General features: G+C 40.0%; 2 protein-coding genes and 1 long non-coding RNA gene across 4 annotated transcripts in view; 2 read left to right on the forward strand and 1 right to left on the reverse strand.

Moving 5' to 3' along the window:
* Window positions 1-3,024, reverse strand: part of RUNDC3B (RUN domain containing 3B) — a 48,154-nt gene extending 45,130 nt beyond the window's left edge. The window contains exon 1 of one of the 2 annotated variants that reach the window (XM_051802573.1): window positions 2,757-3,024. In XM_051802573.1, the coding sequence (XP_051658533.1) occupies window positions 2,757-2,860 (104 nt within the window). In that variant the 5' untranslated portion in view covers window positions 2,861-3,024. The remainder of the gene's footprint in view (window positions 1-2,756) is intronic. The other variant, XM_051802574.1, reaches the window with a different exon arrangement.
* A 193-nt stretch (window positions 3,025-3,217) lies between these two features.
* Window positions 3,218-10,624, forward strand: LOC127477759 (uncharacterized). The gene is made up of 3 exons (XR_007907026.1): window positions 3,218-3,335; window positions 4,326-4,473; window positions 9,015-10,624. It is a non-coding gene; the product is annotated as an uncharacterized LOC127477759 (long non-coding RNA).
* Window positions 10,625-14,382: 3,758 nt separating this feature from the next.
* The window catches only part of LOC127477741 (ATP-dependent translocase ABCB1-like), a 50,785-nt gene continuing 45,205 nt past the window's right edge, over window positions 14,383-19,962 (forward strand). Inside the window, exon 1 of the mRNA XM_051802539.1 lies at window positions 14,383-14,549. The gene's annotated coding sequence lies outside the window, so the exon portion shown is untranslated. The remainder of the gene's footprint in view (window positions 14,550-19,962) is intronic.

A 19,962-nucleotide genomic window follows, 5' to 3' on the forward strand; every position in this document is an offset into this window, starting at 1 on the left:
ATGAAATCTTTCCTAACATCCAGTCTAAACCTCCCCAGTGCAACAGTCCACCTACACGTCAGAGGTTAACAGAGAAACTGCAACAAAGGAGCATGAGAAAGTAAAGTGGTTTGAAAACAAACTAAAAATTTTCTAAAATTAACTTTCTGGTGGACTATAGGAGCAGAGCAGTAATATAGCTCTGATACCTGTTGCTTCAAGACTCTTTAAAAAAGAGTCTTTTTCCAATCATTTTCCACTGCGTAACTGCAACAATAAGGTTTTGTTGGGTTTGAATTTTATCTAAATATAGTAACTGCCATTGGAGAGATTCCAATATCAGTGTTTCTAAATGACCTTCATTAACCCCGATGTTTTTGGATTCTTACGTGTTCTTCTCTGTCACGAATCTACTCTTGCTTGAGCCAAAAAAAAAAAATGTAGAAACAGTAGTATTCTCCAACCTTAATAAGACCTTCTGAATTATGTAAGCTGGAAACATTCTTAAATAAGAAAGACTTAGTCTTTTTGGGGTAGGGTACAAGATACACAAGAAGGTCTCCCAAATTTCTTGTATAACTCCAAACCAAAGCCAAATCTTTTGTGGATATATCTCACATGTATAGGTTTATTTCCAAAACAGCCACAAGCCTCTAATCAGAAAGCAAAAAAGCAGAAAATTAGACTGATGTATGAATTTGTCACTTTTCATTGTCAAATTCTGCTCCTCCTTTTAAGTTTTCAAATGAATGAAAGGATTCTGTTAAATTTATTTAGCTTGCAGTTTGGGAAATGTCATTAAAATGCCATTTTGAAGAATACAAACTATTAGTATAGAATAATAGTATAGAACTACAGCAAAGCACAGAAATCTTTTAAATATTTAGTCTTACACTGGCAGAAGAATAAAAATATAAACAAATGTACGCATATCATAATAATGCAAAATCCTTTTTCCTCAACATGCTTTCCAAATTTTGATGTGTATTCACAAACTAAGAACTAACTTCAGGTTTTGGGAAGATATAGCAAAATTGAATTGTTTCACTGAAAATAATTAAAATACACCAATTTCAAGTAGTTTCTGCAGTAGCTCCCTGTTTTATAAATGTTTGACTGAATTCCTCCTGCTTTCTAAGCATCTTTAAATACATTACAGCATCATTTCAACTGCAGAACAATGATAAAACAAAAACTAAAATGTAACAGTACAGAATACAGAAGAGCACTGCCTCAAATGGAAGGCAGAAAAAAACAGCAAGTTCTGTAGAATACAATATATTCTTTTTAAAAGAACTGTTTATATCCTGTACAATTGTGTCATTACTTAATAATACTGATGTTTTCATGAACACACAGATTGGCAATATCTGCATCTCTGTAATCATAGTGAAACTGAAAACTTATTCTTTTATTTGATCTGCTTCAGCAAGTCTGAGAAAAATCTTCTTTTTCTTTGTTTTTGTTGCATATCTTTTTCACAGGTAGGAACAGAAGTAAGCACAAAAGCCTGGGAAAAGATAGAATAGTACTAATGTTACTCTGAAATGCAGATACTATGACTTGAAGGAATATTGAAGCAAATTCCTTGCAGTATATGAATGATAGAGTCAGCTGTAAAACCTATTATCAATATGCAATAAAAGAAAAAAGGAAAAATATTTTTAAATACTGCTGCAGCATTAAGTGGTGATGGTATAAAATTATTTACTAGTTGTCCTGGAACTTTATTAAGATTTGTGAGAAGTAAAACTATATCGTAACCCGCATGGATGTGCTGAAGACCTTTCCCAGATAATATGCAAATTAGTTTGATAACTTCAAAATTAAGCAATTGAAACAAACGAGTCATTGCTACCAGCACATGCCCGCATTTAAAAGTTTGCCATGACGTAACGGGTCAGTGCCGCACACCTGGAAAACGCTGCATGAATTCCACAGTGACAGCAGTGGAAACGCTTCCACGGAACGCCGTACCACTAAGCTTGCATAAGCTCAGCACCAAGATGCTAAAAAAAAATAATGTTTGAATACAGTAGCTCTAGTCCGTACTGCAGATCTCCTGATCTAGATTTCGGAGATAAAAATATCCCGGAGCGCAGCCTCCCCGGGATGCTCCTGCGGCACCGGCCCGCTCGCAGGAGCGCACGCTCGGCCGCTTCCACAGGGCTCGAACGCCTTCACGTCCGAGACACCGTATGAAGTCTGAACCCCACAGGCGGCCGGACCGCGGCCATCGAAGGGAAGCGGCCGCTGCTCCAGCTCTGCCCGAGGACGGGCAGCGTCCGATCGGCGCTGCCCAGGGCTCAGCCTGCCCTGCCCTGCTCCCGCACACGCCTTGCGCCCGAGAACTCAAGCATGGTGCCCAAAAACAACCTCTCAGTCCCCCGCTCCATGCGACCCCCTCCCACCAAAAAAACCCCATCTGACGCCCCGAAGCAGCCGCGCTGGCCGGTGAGCCCCTGCCCCTCGCCGCCGCCGGGACACCCTCCCGCAGGAGCTGAGTCAGGATGGATGGATGGATGGAAGGATGGATGGATGGATGGATGGATGGATGGAAGGATGGATGGATGGAAGGATGGATGGATGGATGGAGGAGACTGCCCTGCCCCTGGTCTGCCTCCCCCCGACCGGGCTGCGGCGGGGAGGCCGCCCGCGTTCCCGCCCCCGACCCACCTGTGCGAGGTGGGGGCCGGGGGGCGGGATGGGCCCCCGGGCAGCGGCGGGAGCGAGAAGGGAAAGGACGATGCCCTCGGGCGGGCCAGGCCGGGGCTCACCTGCACACCGTGATCAAGTTCCGCCTCTCCACCGCGGCGTTGCGGGACGGGACGCTTTTCCTGCGGGCGGAGACGTTGAGCCCCCCTAAGCCGAGGGACGCCATCTCCGCTGGGCAGGGCAGGTGGAGCCGCCGGGGCTGGCGCGGAGCCTTTGTTCCCAGCCTCTCGCTCTCGAGGATGCTGCGCCCGCCGCCGCCGCCGCCGCCGCCGCCCGCGGAAGCCGAGGAGGAGACCCCCGTGCTTCCCCCGCTCCTCCTCCCGCTGGCCGGTCCCGGAGCGCCCGCGGCAGGCGGCGGGCCGGGCGGGCTGCGCGGGGTCCCCGCGGCGGGGGCGGCTCGGCCCCCCCGCGCCGGCAGCCGGGCCGCCACAGCGCCGCAGAGCGCCGGCACCGCCAGCCAATCAGCGCGCGGGGGGGGCGCGCCGCCGCCGCCGCCGGGGGGCGCTGCAGCGGAGAGCGGGAGCGGGCGGGGGCGCCGCAGCTGAGGCGGCGGGAGGGCGCTGGGGGCGCCCGTCCTTCGGGGCCCTCAGCGAGCCCTGCAGCCCTCTAAACGTCTGTGAAATCGTGGTCCTCCTTTAATGGTTATCAGTTTTAACTCCTTCTAGCGGGTCGCCGTCTAGGATGTGTGAACTTCCCTGGTTGTAGCTTGCGAAGTTAAAAGTGCTGTCAATCATTAATTAGAAGTGCAGAATCATTAAGGTTTGAAAAGACCTCCATCGAGTCCAACCTTTGACCAAACGCCACCTTGTCAATTAGACTGTAGCACTATGAGCTTTTTGAACACTGCAGGGATAGTGACTTCACCATGTCCCTGGACAGTCCATTCCAATGCCTGACAATGCCTAATGGGATATGTAAGCCTTAGAGGCCATAGCTGTAGGAATATGGCATGAAATGGGAATGCACTCTGACACCAAAGTAAAGCTCTGAACAAAGGTGTGATTTCTGAGCATGCTTGGAAGAGCTCTGGCTTTGTGTCAAGTTCTACATGAGACGCAGAATGGCATGAAGTTCCAGTCACTGGAAGACAGGATGATACATTTCTGAAGAAAACCTAGCAGTAACCTATTTGCATTTTGTGACTGTGAAGGAGTAGATTTGGCAGGATAGCTGGGGAGATGTGAAGCTGTATGGATTGATTTGGTTTGCTTCCTTTATGGGAAGAATTCTGTTTCTGCTTAAGAAAATAACTTTATTTATTTGCAACAAGAATGAATGGGGAAATAAATTTTGTCACAACTCTTTATTCTACTGTGTTATGCACATGATATTCCTACAAGGTCTATTAAATTCCAACTTATCAATTCCTATTAATATATATAATATAAAAATATGAAAAAATCTATTTATTGATATGCAAATCCCCCCTGAATTATGTTTTTTTTGAGGCTATCACCTGTCGATTTTCTATTTCTAAGAGATCCTGTCAAACGAGAACTGTGTCCAGTTACTGACTGCCAGTTTCTTTACATGATGAGAAGTTGTGTTGACCTAGGAACTTTCAAAAGTAGATTAGCACATGGATGACCATTATTTTCAAATGTATTAACATATAAACTTTTTTTCATCAGAAGATATTTCCTAAATAGATACAAGTGTCAACACCAAACCTTCCAAGTTCATCATATATTACTTGATATGCTATATTCTTGCCCCACTTGATATGGAGCTGAATAAGTTTGAACTAATCTTTATGTTCATTGACCTGGATATCAAATGGTAAGTAAACTGTTCTACCTTCCCTAAGGTAAAGCTTCATCTTTGCTTGGGTGGATATTTTCCCAAGCATATTATTCAAATTCACTATAAGGTAGTTCATCATTCTATTCCTTACCTCTCTTCCTCCCCTGTCCAGAAACATCCTAAAAGAAATAGGGGCACAGTAAACCTGAAGAAGGAAATTCTTCCTACATTGAAATTAAGAGTAACACTTTTTTTTTTATTAAATGGCTCTACTAGTACAAGATTGAAACTAGCTGTTGTTTTTTGCTTTTTCTTTCAGACTATCAAGGGGAAATGCATTACTTGTTGCTTCTCAGAAGTGAAGAGCCTACCTTCAGGTTTCTTTCTGCTTCTCAGAGTCTTTTTTAAGGCTCATTGTATCTGTAGCTTCTGTTAAGAGATTCATGCAGCTTGAATGATCTTTCGATTAAGTTCAAGCTGAGGCTGAAGTAGATTTAATCTCTACAGATGAGCAATTTCAGCTGGAAGGTCTGTTGTTCTGGAACTGATGATAAACATACTGGATAATTACTGATATTTTACCAAAAAAAACCCTAACAAAAAAACCAACAAACAACAGGAAAACCATTCTGCATATATCAAAAACAAAAGTATCTTCTCTGTTCTTCTCCTCTGCCTTTTTCTCAGAAACTGCAACTTTTTATTTTTGTACTTGAAAGAGATTTAAGATCAAATCAGGCTTATCTGTTGCGCCAAGCTTTAGGTTTCAATATTGATAGGTTTTAGTCCTCAAGTAAATGGATTTTTTAAAAAAATCATTGCTTTCTTTCAAATATAATTTATCTTCTTCTACTGCTTTATCCAAGAAAAAGATGTAAAAAGATTCCAGAAGACTTCAAAAGAAAAAAAATAATAATTTGAATATCATCAGCTGCCTTGGAAAGCTCGATAAATTTGTCAGGAAATTTACTATATTAACTCCTGAATTTTTAATGCCTCTTTGTAAGGAAATAGACTCAGGGAAAATCTCACTGCCTTCAACTAGCTAATGGGAGGATAGAGGAAACAGGCTCTTCTGAGGAGTGCATAGCAAACAGACAAGGGGCAATTGTCATATGCGGCAACAAGGGATAGATGTGAAAAATTTACAGCAAAGATATTAAAGCACTGGAATGGATTGCTTAGAGCAGCTGAATGATGTTTTTCCTGGAGATGCTCAAAACTTAACTGAATGAAGAATCAGAATGTCCTAACTTCAAAGTTGATCCTGCTGTGAGCAGGTAGAAAAATTACTCCTGTTGGTCACTTCCTGCCTAAACTGTTGCTGTGGTTTAACCCCAGCTGGCAACTAATTCTCAGACAGCCACTTGCTTACTCTTCCCCAGTCAGGTGGAAAAGAAAATTGGAAGAGTAAAAGTGAGAAAACTCATGGGTTGTGATAGACATTTTAATAAGTCAAACAAAAGTTGCAAGGAATTCGTTCACCACTTCCCATGGGCAGGCAGGCGTTCAGCAGGAAAGCAGGACTCCCTCACGTAATGGACTTGGAAAGACAAACACCATCACTCCAAACATGCCCTCCTTCTTTTTCCCCCAGTTTTACATGTTGGGCATGATACCACATTGTTTGGGACATGCCTTCAGTCACTTGGGGTCAACTGTCTCAGCTGTGTCTCTTTCCAACTTCTTGTGCACCCCAAGCCCACTCGTTGGCTGGCCTTGTGAGAAGCAGAGAAGATCTCGACTCCATGCAAGCACTGTTCAGCAATAACTAAAAAAATCTCTGGTTATCAATACTGTTTTTAGCACAAATCCAAAATACAGCCCCATACTAGCTACTGTGAAGAAAATTAACTCTACCCCAGTCAAAATCAGCACAATTATTTTGATTCACATTTGATAGTGGCATTCTAGAATTATTCCTATAATTAATTTCATAAGAAAAAGTACTTTCGGCTCTCAAGTTTCTGAATACAGAATGCATAATATGAATGTACCATGTCATTGACAACACAATGTTTGTGTGAGTTGATGCACAGACTTCCACCAGTTACCTATAACAATGATTTTAGCTTTAAAGCATTAATAAGATACTAATAACCGTGTTTGCCAGAGTATGTGGCTTCACTAAAGAAAGTCCATAAAGAAAGCATGGGCATGGGTAATGAGTGAATTCTAAAAAAGTATACAAAAAACTCCCACAAAACCAAACCTACTGGGAACTAACTCCTGTTATATTTCAACCTTGTGAAACTGGAATGCATTACTTACAATAGTCAGAAACAGTATTGCTGGAGTAGGAATTTGAAGTCTCACTATGTGAATAAATAGAGCAGCTTTGACTGGTATAGTGGCAATGAGGAATATTAAATGAACAAAATACATTTGGATCTACAGATAGCAATGCCTGTATGAAATTTGCTGCATCTCAAAGAACAAAAGACTCAGAAGTGCTTCTCCAGACTTACTGGCTTTCAGTCAATAATAAGATGATTTTTAAACAGAAGTGCAAAAACTCCAGTAAGGATATTGTTGATCTAAAAAGTGCTCCCCTATCAAATTTGACGTAATTCATTCGCTTGAATTATTTTCTGAAGATATAAGCACATTGGAAAATAAAATCTAAAAGTCAAACCTTTTATTGCATTCTTAGTGAGTTTGACTCAGTACAGTTTGCAACTTTAAAACCTCACTTCTGAAAAAATTAAATATTTGCAAGGTTTAGTTCCACTTGAAACTTACTCTACAAGTTGTGTACTGAGTCTGGCAGGGACAGTTAATTTTCTTTATAGCATCAAGTGTGGTGCTGCATTTTGAATTACTTACCAAAACAGTGCTGGTAACATACCAATATTTTAGCTGGTGCTGAACAGTGTTTATATAGAGTCAAAGCTATCTTTGCTTCTTGCACTTCCCAGCTAGTGAGGAGGCTGTGGCTGCACAAGAAACTGTGAGGGAACACTGTTGGATCCCGAATTCATATATCTGCAGAAAGGAATTTGAGTGGTCTCAGCAAAAGGCTTTGGGCTACGAGAGCTTTATTGACCTCCACAGAACACAGCCCACACACCTGACTCCAACTGACCCAAGGGATATCCCATACCATATGGCATTGTGTCCAGTGGTAAAAACTCAGTCAGAGAAGGAAGAAACGGGGACATTTGAGGTTGCAGCATTTCTCTTCCCAAGGAACTGTTATGAATGATGAAGCCTTACTTTCCTGGAAACGGCTAAAAATCTGACTATTGATGGGAATAAGTGACTGAATTCCTTATTCTGCTTTGGGTAAATTAGTCTGATTATTTGTATCTTGCACTTTGGCACTATTGCTTACCCTTATGTCTTAAAAATCTGTAAAGGAGCCTTTAAAAGAAATGTTTGAGGGTGTTTTAGAAGATGGAATTCCACCCACCTTCTTTTTTGCCATGCTGCTGATACTTAATTCTGTGGAAGGAGTGAAAGCAGTTGAGGAAAGCACAGTACCATATGCCTCTTTAGAGCACACTTGAGTGACAGGCAAGAACAGAAGGCGGATAAGAACAAAAGCTGAATTTTACAAATGACATCATCGTAGTAGAACTGGCCAAAAAAAGCGCCACTGAAATATGAAGCATGTTTTTGATTTAGGACTGGAAGGGTGTAAATTTCAATCTGTGAGTTTTAAAACTTGTTGCAAGTCAGTTTGAGGTTGCTTGCCTGAAATGAATAGGAAAACAATATTTGAAGGCATCGTGACTTGAGCACTGGAAGACAGTTTTTGAAACCTATGCTTGTGAACCATAAATGAGATTACTGCTCTATGTCATGGCACATAAAATTTAATCCATGTTCATCTCTCTTCATCAGTCTTTTTGCATATTTGAAAGTTATGTTATTAGAAGTTATTACACTTTTCTTCTGTGACTTAAAATATTTACATTGCCACTTGGTGGCCTCATTTGATCAGATAACAGAACGTAAAAATATAAGTTAAGGTCCTTTGTTTTTCACAGGTGTACAATTCAAACCTTGATGTGTTATCTTCCTACACATCCAGGACAGTAGACTCCTTTTTGCATCTATGTGCCTGCTGTGGTAATTGTTGTGGTGGTTCTCAAGAGCCTGAATTTCTGATGTTGTGGTGGTCAGATTTGAGAGCTCTTCAATAAGGATAGAACTAAAGTGGATGGTTTTTCTCCCCATTCTTCCTTGCTCATCCTTGATGTTTTAGTGTTCTTCACCCCTTCCCAATCAAAACAAGCAGAGGATATTTTCTGCTACCAATAGTTTAACTTCTTTCTTTTTTATAGGACTAGAACTTGTTCTGATTTTGCCAGACTTCTTTCCTGCTTATTCTGCATCCTTAGTCCTTATTTTCTAGATTTTATTACTTGATGATGTTTTTCTGTATCCCTTTTGTGAAAATATACCCCAAATGTCTGTCTCTTTTTGGTTCCATATATAATATATTCATATGATTAGTTGTGGTACAAAATGCTAGTTCGTTATTGCTGGGTTTGCTGCTTTAGTGTATTTATGTCTGGATTCAAGGCAAGCAAATACTGATTATATTATGCTTAATATACTCTTACTCATAGAAGTCTTCTGCCTTGGTAAACCTCTTGTCAGTGATGGGATGGAAACTCAGTTCCCTGTGCCTTGCAAACTCAGGAAGAATGGCCTGGATGAGTGTACAGTGAGGTGGATTGAGAACTGACTGAATGGCAACCTCACAGGGTTGTGATCAGTGGCACAGTTGCAGGGATGAAGAGGTAGATGCCTCCTCAGTGAGTTTGCTGATGATACATAACTGGGAGGACCCATCCCCCCAAGTGCTCTGCAGCCCTTCAGAAGACCCTGACAGGCTGGAGGGATTGGCAGAGCAGAAGATTTTGAAATTTCACAAAGGTAAATGCAGGGTCTTGCACCTGGAGAAGAATAACCCCATGTACCAGGACAGGCTGGGGGCTGACCTGCTGGAAAACAGCTCTGCAGAAAAGAACCTGGGGATCCTGGTGGGCAATAAGCTGTCCATGAGCCAACAGTGTGCCCTTGTGAGCAAGAAGGCCAATGGTGTTCCAAGGTGCATTAGGAAGAGCACTGCCAGCAGGTCAACAGAGGTGATCCCATCCCTCTACTCAGCCCTAGTGGAACCATATCTGTAGTGCTGTGTCCAGTTCTGGGCTCCTCAGGACAAAAGAGACACAAAGCTCCTGGTAGAGGTCCAGCAGCAGGCTATGAAAATTATTAAGGGACAGGAACATCTCTCTTATGAGGAAAGGCTCAGGGAGCTGGGTCTATTCAACCCTAGAAGAGAAAACTAAGAGGGGACCTCACTGATGTCTATAAGTATCTGAAGGAGAGGTACCAAGAGGATGGAGCCAGGCTCTTCCCAGTGATGCCAAGCAACAAGAGGCAATGGGCAGAAACTAATGCACAAGTTCCACCTGAACATGAAGAACTTCTTTATATTGAGCATTGAAACAGATTTCCCAGAGATTGTGGAATCTCCTTCCCTGGAGATATTCAGAAGCCATCTGGACACACTCCTGAGTAACATGCTCTAGGGGACCCTGCTTGGACTAGATGACCTCCAGTGTCCCTTCCCACCTGAACCATACTGTGATTCTGTGATTCCAAACCCACAGTCTCAAGCTCTGCTGGCTCAAGGCTAAGTACTGCCTCAGAGCAGGAAGGTGGAGTGTCACCCTGCTCCAGTCTTGTCTCATGATTTCCTTGCAAAATACAGTTCTTTTGCAGTTGTGTAGCTCCAGATAGCCCCAGGTCTTCCATCACACATTACAAGGTATACTGCAACCTGTAACAAAAAGATAACTACTTAATACACAGGTAATGATTTATGGTTAAAAGAACATGTAATTCTTGTAACAGTGATTGTCCTCTGAAAATACCATGGTAGATTCAATGTTTCTTCATCCTTTCCTGGTCTAAGTGGCTGTTGAGTCTCCAAAATACTATGTCTTCTCACTCCTTGCTGTCTATTAATTAAATTTTTTTAGCTATTTGCTCTCTTTTCCATGATTCCTTAATGTTTTTGTCATAAAGACTTCAAATTAGCCCCAGGTTGGTGATGTTCTGGATATTATAATTCTGTTGGTATAGGCAAACATTACAAATGTCTATCCTAAATTATATAGCTGAGAAATCTTACATACCTGTTTCTCTACACAGAGCTCAGTTTTCTGGCGACTTATATTGAAATAAATACAGAGAAACAATAACATGTATCTGTATCTGGTGTCATAGGTCCTAGAATCATTAACTGTTTAGGTCCACACACAAGTAGCTACTGCTATCATAGGAGCAATACTCTGTTCCCATCGTGGGGGCTTCTCTGGACAGCATTCCTCTGTGACAGGACTCCGTGACTATGATCACATTTCTGAATCTGTTAATACACCATGAGTAGTGCCCCTCAGCTCCTGTGCAGTGACTAATACATATCTTCAGGCAATAGCAATGTGGGTTCTGCATGTGCTGTTTTACAATCATCTCTATGCCGCCTTCTGTATAGCATCTTGGCCTTCATTTCTTCTAAAATCACATCTCTGTCTCATTTCAGTGGTTGAAACTTTGGCCATCCTACACTCTGACTGTCCTATAACTTGTGTGCTGGTGATTACTGCTTGCAGAATCTACTGTTATTGGTAGTTTAACAATGTTAGTAGCACTTTTGAGTTCCAGTACTTTTCTTTCTGTAAAACTAATATTTTTACTATTTCTACCCACTTTTTGATTCCCATATGACATTGTACAATCTCATTTAATAAAAATATCTTGTATAAATAACATTCAAATATTTATTTATACGTATTTTTATTTCATGGGGTTTGTATGTTGAATATAATATGCCCCAGTTTTGATCACTTACTACTCAAAACTTTTAGAGAAGTGGTATCTAAAATTCCAGTTACAACTTCTACTCCCTTAAAATTATATCCAACCCTCTTGGTATGTTGGACTCAATCACATGGAATCCATTTCTGGGTCAATGTTACAAATAACCTTTTAATAAAAGCAGTATATCTGTTCAGTCTTAGAAAACTCAAAGTAAAACTTTCTTCACAGCGATATGCACTCTATTACTTTGTTACTACAAAGTAGTATTTGTATTTGTATACCCAAAATGGTAAATTTTCTCTGGAAACTTTGGTTAACCGCATGAACAGCAAAACTCCGTGAACTAAATGTTTGACCTCTCTTTTTTGTTGTTTGTTTCGCTTTCTACTTCGCTTCTGATTTTAACACTTTATTTAACCATCTCTGTTGTTCTCTGCTCATATATCAGTTGGTATGGTTGTCCAAGTTCCATCACAATTGCTGTACATTCTTTTGATTTTTAGCCAAGTAGGTAGAAATAAAATATCCAAGTTAAATTTGTATGTACTTCAAGCCCCCAGAGTACATTCCCTTAAAATCAGAGACTTTTGTTAAAATCATAAAATTATTTTTGGCACCATGGAACATAGATGCTGTTGTTTAGCCCTCATATTTGTTTCCCACAATTTTAAAGCAGTGGAGACATGTATCTTACATTTTTGTGATCTGTGGTACAAAAGAGTTTCCCATTGCTACTGGAGGTAGGATCTATTATCAACAAAAAGCAGGATGCTTACTACTTCCTTTTTATGCAAGCAAATATTCACAAATTTGAACCTAACATAATTATTAATAAATACATGAAAACTTCACTCAGACAAAGCCTAATAATTAATTTATGCTGCTTCTTTTAAAAGCCTTTCTGCTAGCAATAGTTCTGCTGTGACTTCCCTTACTGACTCTTAAATTGTAATAACAATGTCTGTAACATAACATTCTTGCTTTTTGTTGACTTATTTACCTTTCCATAATTAAAATTGAAACTGGAACTATTTAGACATTTTTCCATTCATGAGTTTTTCTTCATATACATAAGGTCCTGCTTTGTTTATAACTGGATCTGGTCCATCCTATTTATAGTTTAGACTGTAAATTTGCGTGGAAAATATGGAACATTACTCTCCTTCCTCCTTGTCATTCGTCAGAGTACTGGTTTATTCTTGTTTGTGTATTCGTGCATTGAGCATTCCTTCCCATCTGAGTTGCTATAACGTCATTAAACACTTTCCATGTGTTTAGATAGGGTCTGTATACATTCTTCAGTTAAAACATTAGGCAATCATTTTACTTCCAGGCATAGCTCAAAATCACATGAGCTTGTGAGAAGCTGTTGTGGCTCACAGACCGTTACAATGACAAGGTGATGTGATATCCCAAACTTTTCTGTAATTTTTCACCATTGGGCTTAGTGCTATTTTTGTAGTCCCATCAGGTCATTCAATTTACCTTGAACTGCAAGTTTCAAGCAATGTGGAGCCTTTCTTTTCTTCGCAGGGTCCCACATAATTCCCTGATTATTTGCCCCGGAATAAATATTCCTTGTTTCAAATCAATCTATTGGTTTAAATCCCATCTGAAATATACAATGTGGTATATTACATTGTGGTATATATATATAATAAAATATGCACTGTGGTACACTTGGCTGTAGCTTTCTTTACTGGAACAAACTCAACCCACTTTTTCAGTGGCTCTAAAATTAGGAAATCATACTTGCTCCCACTTTGTGTGGTAGGTGGGAATAAGATGGGACTATGCTAAATCTAGCATAGTCTGTTTGTATGATAGCCTGTTGTCCTGGTTTTTGCTGGGAAAGAGTTTGCTTTTTTCTGAGTCCAGTACTGTGTTTTGAATTCCGTATGAGAATTATGAGATAACACACTGATGTTTTGGTTGTTGCTAAGTAGTGCTTCCCTTAAGTCAAGGACTTTTCAGTGTCTCATGCTCTGCCAGTTAGGAGCTGCACAAGAAGCTGAGGGCAGGGGGAGCACAGTCAGGACAGGTGACCCGAGCTGACCGAGGGAATATTTCATACTACAGGATGTCATGCCCAGTATATAAACTGGGAGGAGTTGGCTGGGAGGGGCTGATTGGAACTCAGGGACTAGCTGAGCATCTGTCAGCGAGTGGTGAGCAATTGTATTGCACATTACTTGTTTCTCTTGGATTTTATGTCCCCCCCATCTATATTTTTTTTTTTTTTACTTTGTTTCAATTACAAAACTCTTCTTACATTAAACCATGAATTTTTACTTTTTTCCAGTTCTCCTTCCCACCCCACTGGGCAGAGAGTGAGCGAGCAAATGGCTGTGGTACTTTCTTGCCATCTGGGATTAAACCATGACACCTACGGTTCATGAATTCTGATGTTTTAATTTTCTCTTAGTGAGGGTATTCACCACAGCACAAACTAAGCTATTATATACCCATCTGTTTTCATGTTTGGCCAACTACCTACCTTCTAATACTCCCTTTTGCATTCAAACACCCCGTAAATGATCTTGCTCGTGCACCTATTGAAACAAATCTACTGGAAGTGTACAGAGTGCTCCTTATCTACAAGCGTTTGTTACCCGGCCACAGTACACTCTCTGTGCTTCACCTCTCTACTATCTTCTATAGTAATTGCCCCTCAATGTCCTCATTTTCATGTGGCAAATAGCTTGGTCTTTGATACCTTGCTTTGTATTATTTTCTTTGGTTTGTTTTCAAACTGTGTGTTTCTTCAAATGTTAAGTCTACTGGGGCCCCCACAATCTTGACAAGGGTATGTGCTTGACTATCCCAATACTGCTGCCTCTTTATGTTCCTTTTCGTATGCTTTTACATGACTTGCATTTTTTTTTCCTCTCTTCTTTTTTTAACCTATGTACAGGATTTCCTTTCCATGATTGATAGGCTACCAGATCTCCATTTTGTGTTTGAAGGTAATTTTTATTCTACTTTGGTAGCCAAATAGTTAAAGCTTGATGCATCCGGTCTGAAACTATGTACAAAGCTAGATCATTTCCTTCGGGTTCCTCTTTTAACCTCATTAGCAGAGCTTGTGGCTCTGCTGCTTGCACAAAGTGAAGGCAGACTGCTCTTTTTATTTTTCCCAGGAGTTGCAGCATATCTAATAGAGGATTTTCCACACTTTTGAAAAGAGCTGGAGCCATTTGTGAACCATACTGAATAACCTGTGGCACGAAGTGGATAGCAGAGCTTTTATCCGGTGAGAGACACATAAACAGGTAAAGTGCATTTATGTTCTGTTCCAGTGGTTAAAAGCCATACAGAGCTAGTGATAAATCTTTTTATATTCTACATAAAGCTTTTATTTTATAAAAACCATTGTCCAGCTAGCCTAGGGTTTGATACATATCCAGTTTGTACTTTTCCACTGATTATGACATTATGAACTTCAGTGGAGTACGTGTGATATATACTTTAGTGAAGCATGTGTGCCATGTATTACTGCAAAACAGCCTCTAGTGATGTATTCCTGAAGCTAATTGCCTATGCCAATGCTTAACCTGTTTTTTAGTATGTAATAGAGTTCTTTCCCACAGGTCTTAAGACTCTCGAAGCAAAGGCTGTAACTTTCATCTTATTTCTGTGTTCTTAGCACAGTGTAGATCATTAGTGGCCAGCTGAACATGAAACAGTTTACAATAGTCTGAGCATCTAAAGGCCAGTGTTTGAAGTAGTGCATTTTTGCTTCTTTTCTTCTTTCCATTCTTGTTGGTGAAATTTCTTTGCTAATTTGGTTAGTGGTGTACTGATTTCTGCAAATGTAATTCTCACGAAAATGTAAGCAATTCCAAAATTGAATCTCATACAACTATTACTTGCATGGACTCTCGTAGTCAGTTCTATGCATTGCTGATCCCATTCCTTCCTGACCTAAAACTATTACTGAATATTTCATTTCAGATTGTACCAGCTGAATCTTGTCATGATTAACTTTAAAGCCTGTGTTGAAAGTAATGATGATTACTTCCTGAATATATTCCGAACTTTCAATTCATTTTTAACATGTACCAACTCATCATTCATGTATGGTATGACATAACACATTTTGATGGTAATTTCATCCACATGTGATACATTTGATCTGAAAGTCTTGAGGTACATGTATAAAACAATATTGCTTTCTCTCACAGTTAAATGTTTGTTGTTACCAGCTTTGCTATCTTAGTGGAATTGTAAAAAAAGCATTGGCTAAACCAATAGCAAAAAAATCAGTGAAATATTCTGCTTAGTGCTACATGAATTTCAGGCATGTTTCCACTAGAAACAGCCTGAGAGGTGGCTACCTTACGTAAGTGTTAAAATCCCACTTTTAGGATTTTTCCTTTGCTTTTAACACTGGACAAATAGGATGTTAAAAGGATAAATTTCTGTACTAAAAACTTGCTTTCCAATAAACTTGTTGGTGGATTGGAGTCCTTCCTCTGTTTCTGGGTATCCAGGTGTTGATATTGTTTTTTGGGAAGGAGGATCTGGACTTTCCAATCACAACTTCTATTTTTTTACATTTTAGCTTACAGACACACAAAACTTGAGGAAATTCTGTTACCCAAATATCCACTGTTTTTACTTCCTCCGGATTCTTAATAACAAAGCATCAATGACTTGCAGGAATCACTCCACCCTCACCTCCCACTGGTCAGGCCCAATTCCACAAACATCCGTAGCAAAATCTGAATCTAATCCATTTTGTTTCAGCAAGACTGTGCCAATAATTCCCTGGTGTTTATATGAGGGGTCCTCCCACTACTATACTCAGAAGGAACTCCTGAACTTGGCAGCTATTTAACTGCAGGCAGAGATCTTAATACAGGTACTTGAACATCCTTTCATGCATATAATACAGATTTTATCATTTTTCCATTTTCTTGAGTTCCAGATGGAACAAATATTCATTGAAGAGGGGTTATTGACTTTATAGTATCAATTAACATCATGGCACTAGTGGTAGTTAATGTTCTTTTCTTGGCCATCTAGTACTATATTGTTATTGGCCATTTGCATTGATTATATTGTAATTGCACCACTAGGCTAGGGACAACTAGACAGCAGAGCGTTCCTAGTCTTTGTTATTGAGAGGAAGAGGTGATGCCAGAGGGCTTCACCGACAGGGATCTGTTATTTTCTGTTGTTTTCATTCCTTCTCATGATTTTTCATTTCCTTAACAAAATGAGCCAGTGAAGAATTTATGTATTCTATCCCATTTTCTCATATCTTTGCCTCTTTTCCTCAGATTTTACCATGTTGCTTTCCTGCAGTCCCATTGGTGTCCCCTAAAGGAAGTTTTTATCATTTTCTCCAAGGATCTTTTGCAGTTACCATTTTGCAGTTACCATTTACCCCTATTTACACAAAGAACTATACTCACAGTGAAGACTATTTTCCCTTTTCTGTTCCCTTTGATTTTTATTTTGAAATGGAGGCTTTGGGTCTTTTGTAACCATATTTCTGAAAATTACAATATGTGCAGACCTTTAGTCACATCCTTTAGTCACATCCTGAGATTTCCTTGCATTCCTTCTTACCTTCATTACCTTATCCATTTTCCTTGTCCATAATTGTTGGAGCTGAATTTGCAGCTCTTCTCATTCTATTTCTCCTTGATTCACAGGCCCCTGAGTTACTCTTGCTGACTTAACTCTGGTACCACTGTGACTTGAAAGTCACTGTGGTTCTATTTAATCAGATACATTCTCAGATGCCAATCCCAACAGTTTTCCCAGGTTTTGTATGACTTTACAATCTCATAGTGTTCTAGATGGATTTCCTGCTAGCCAAATCTCCTTTCATTGCTTAGATAACTCTTCTGAGACATCTACCTATTAAATTTCTTACAGGAGATTCTTCTTGCGGTGTAACTGATAATCATACTCCATTTTGGGGTTGTGCAATTTTTACTAGTTAAGGAAAGCTAATCCTTTAGGCCCAAAAGTCCCATTTTACGAGTTTCTGAATTTAGTGGCCTATAGTTTTAAGCATGTCCTTTAACTTGCTGCACAGTCAGGTCAGTTGCTATTGTTATAATAATCTCCAGTTTTAGGAGCAATGCGACCAAGCAGGAGCAGCCAGTGCTGTGAGTTCTTTTCTTAACACTGTTTTGGTTGTAACTGCATAACTGGATCATAAAAGCCCATTTTGCTGTCACATTAGCATGAATTTTCATTGCAGTTGTGGTCTGAGTTTCCCATATATCCCAGTTTTATCCTGAATAGAAAAATGTTAACATATTCGCTATGCGTAGTTGGCAGTTGTGTCCTGGCTGAGTGCTATTGAAGTAAAGGGGCTTTTTGAGTCTGCAGAAATTAATCTGTACAGTATAGCTTTCAGGGTCTGTCTTCAAGTTAGTACATGGTTCACTGCAAAAACCATAAGGTAAATGTAGCAATCAGAAACTGAGGATGTACTGTTAAATGCCATCACACTAGTATTATACACCCAGATCAAAAAAGACACAAAAACCTGACTGTTTTTATTATCAGCTAGATCAAAATTGATGCACAACAGAGGGTTTTGGAAACATTTACCATTATTTCTACTCATATTTTGCTGATATAGAAGATATACATATATATTTCTCCTTTTCTGTTGTTCAACCCTCTCTTTTTCTACATATGTGTATAAATATATGTGAAGAAAAAGGGGATTTTCATAGGTGAGCAGTGTTATTATTCTTTTCCTCTATTTCCTATCATGGTTCAACACTAATGTATGTATGACTCATCTGATATGGCATGACAATCATCTGTGTCCATGGGATCCGTTGTGAGGAGATCAGTTTACTAAGCTTACCATTATTAGAACAGCCACTGCTATGAGTATTGGGGTAGCAAACAAGATGTTTTGATCACTACCGTCCTGGTGGAACATCAAAAGGAAGAGGATAATAACTTCTACCTATTCTTGGGGTTTCAATGTTTGTGGGGAACATCTTACTATGAAATCTTGAGTTAAGCATTATTTTGCCTGCCTGACTTCACCCTTTTGTGAAAAAGAGGAAATGTCAGTGCTGGTGACAGATTTACTGGAACAAGGTCAACTCTGTAACAAATAAAGTGTGATAACCCAATCTAACCCCCAGTATGAAAAGACCATACATGCACTCATGATGATATAGACTCACCTTCATTTATAGGACTTAGGGAAGCATGTACACATGCTTTCCCTGAGAGACCTACCATGCTTAAATACTTCAGTTTACTTGAAATACGAATATACATGGAAATCGATTAGGAAAGTAGGTGGTAATTCTCTTCTGTGAAACAATCCACCACTATTCCAAAAGGGGTTTTGTCACATACATATTTGGAACAAAATGAAGAACTGTATTTCAATAACTTTTGTTCTTGTAAACACACAATTTCTTGTACACATTAGATTATCCAATTAGTGTGTGAGAAATTCTTCTGGTCCTGTCCCATAGAGTAATCTTTGTGACATAAGCATCATAAGCATGCTTACATGACACATAAGCATCTTTCTGAAATATTGCCAAGATGTTCCATAAATAACCTAGGCAGATATGTTCTCCTTCCTCATGTGCACCATACCATGGAATTGTTTGGTTATAGGACTTGGCCTGATTCTAACCACACCTGCTTATAACTTCCAACTAAATGGACACCTACATCAACTTTTGCCAGCCTTGCATGGTCACTGCAGAAATCATCTGTCTTCTTTAGGATGTGGGAAAACTTAGCAAAATATCTGTCCTCAGATACCATGGAAAATGCTATAATGTCTTCTTCAAATGGCCCATGACATGGAATCACTGCCAGGTCATTTCCTCTATTGCTTAGATAGAAGGCTTTGTTTGCATGCCCCAAGCCCAATAGACACTCAACAGAGGTAGTTTAAAATATTTTCTAAATTCAGTTCTGCTTCACAGCACTGACTATACAAGGAACAGCTGAGGATGCTCCCATCAAGGAATCCCTGTAGCGTTTAATAAGCATACCTTGCCCAAGGAGGTGTCTCTGGATCCTTAGGATATTTGCCTTAGTTCTCTAATTTCTACTGGAACAGCATTCCTAGTGTACCGGGTGCAGACACAGAATACAAGAAATATAGGCATTTTCTTACAGTAGTTGGTATCTCAGTTTGACTAGGTGCTCAGATGAGCTGCTGAGAGTTGCTACCTTGAACATTTTCCATATGAACAAAATCATTTGCTTTGAGTGAAAGGTGACATGGAAAACAGGACTGCTCTGAACACTTCCTTCAGTCAGGGTGAGCTGTTAATCATTCATTATTTCTTGCTGACTATAAAAGGAAATCGAGGAATTACATTTACTGCCACGACCCCTACACAGGGTCACGTGTCATTGCATGCAAGCAGAATGTAAACTGTGCAGAGGTTGTGACTCAGGGTTGAGTCAGAAAGGAGAAGTCTAGAGTGCAAAGGTGAGGAAGTCGCAATACAAGCCTTCACTTTGTTCTTTCAATTATCATTGGGTGATACTGGAGCACTCTCTGAAACCTTGTCGTTCAAGGGTCTCCATGAATATTGACTTTTTGTGGAGCCACCCCAGTCCTTCTGGCTCTGACCTACAACCTTCATCTCCCATTCTGTCTGAGAAGTAGAGAAGAAATCATGTTGTGATTTCACAGTCTACACAGGGAAAGGGCAGAACACT

The sequence above is a fragment of the Manacus candei genome, unplaced genomic scaffold (genome assembly GCF_025592945.1).
Source record: "Manacus candei isolate 608988 ecotype Guabito, Panama unplaced genomic scaffold, ASM2559294v1 h1tg000056l, whole genome shotgun sequence".
NCBI classification, from domain to species: domain Eukaryota; kingdom Metazoa; phylum Chordata; class Aves; order Passeriformes; family Pipridae; genus Manacus; species Manacus candei.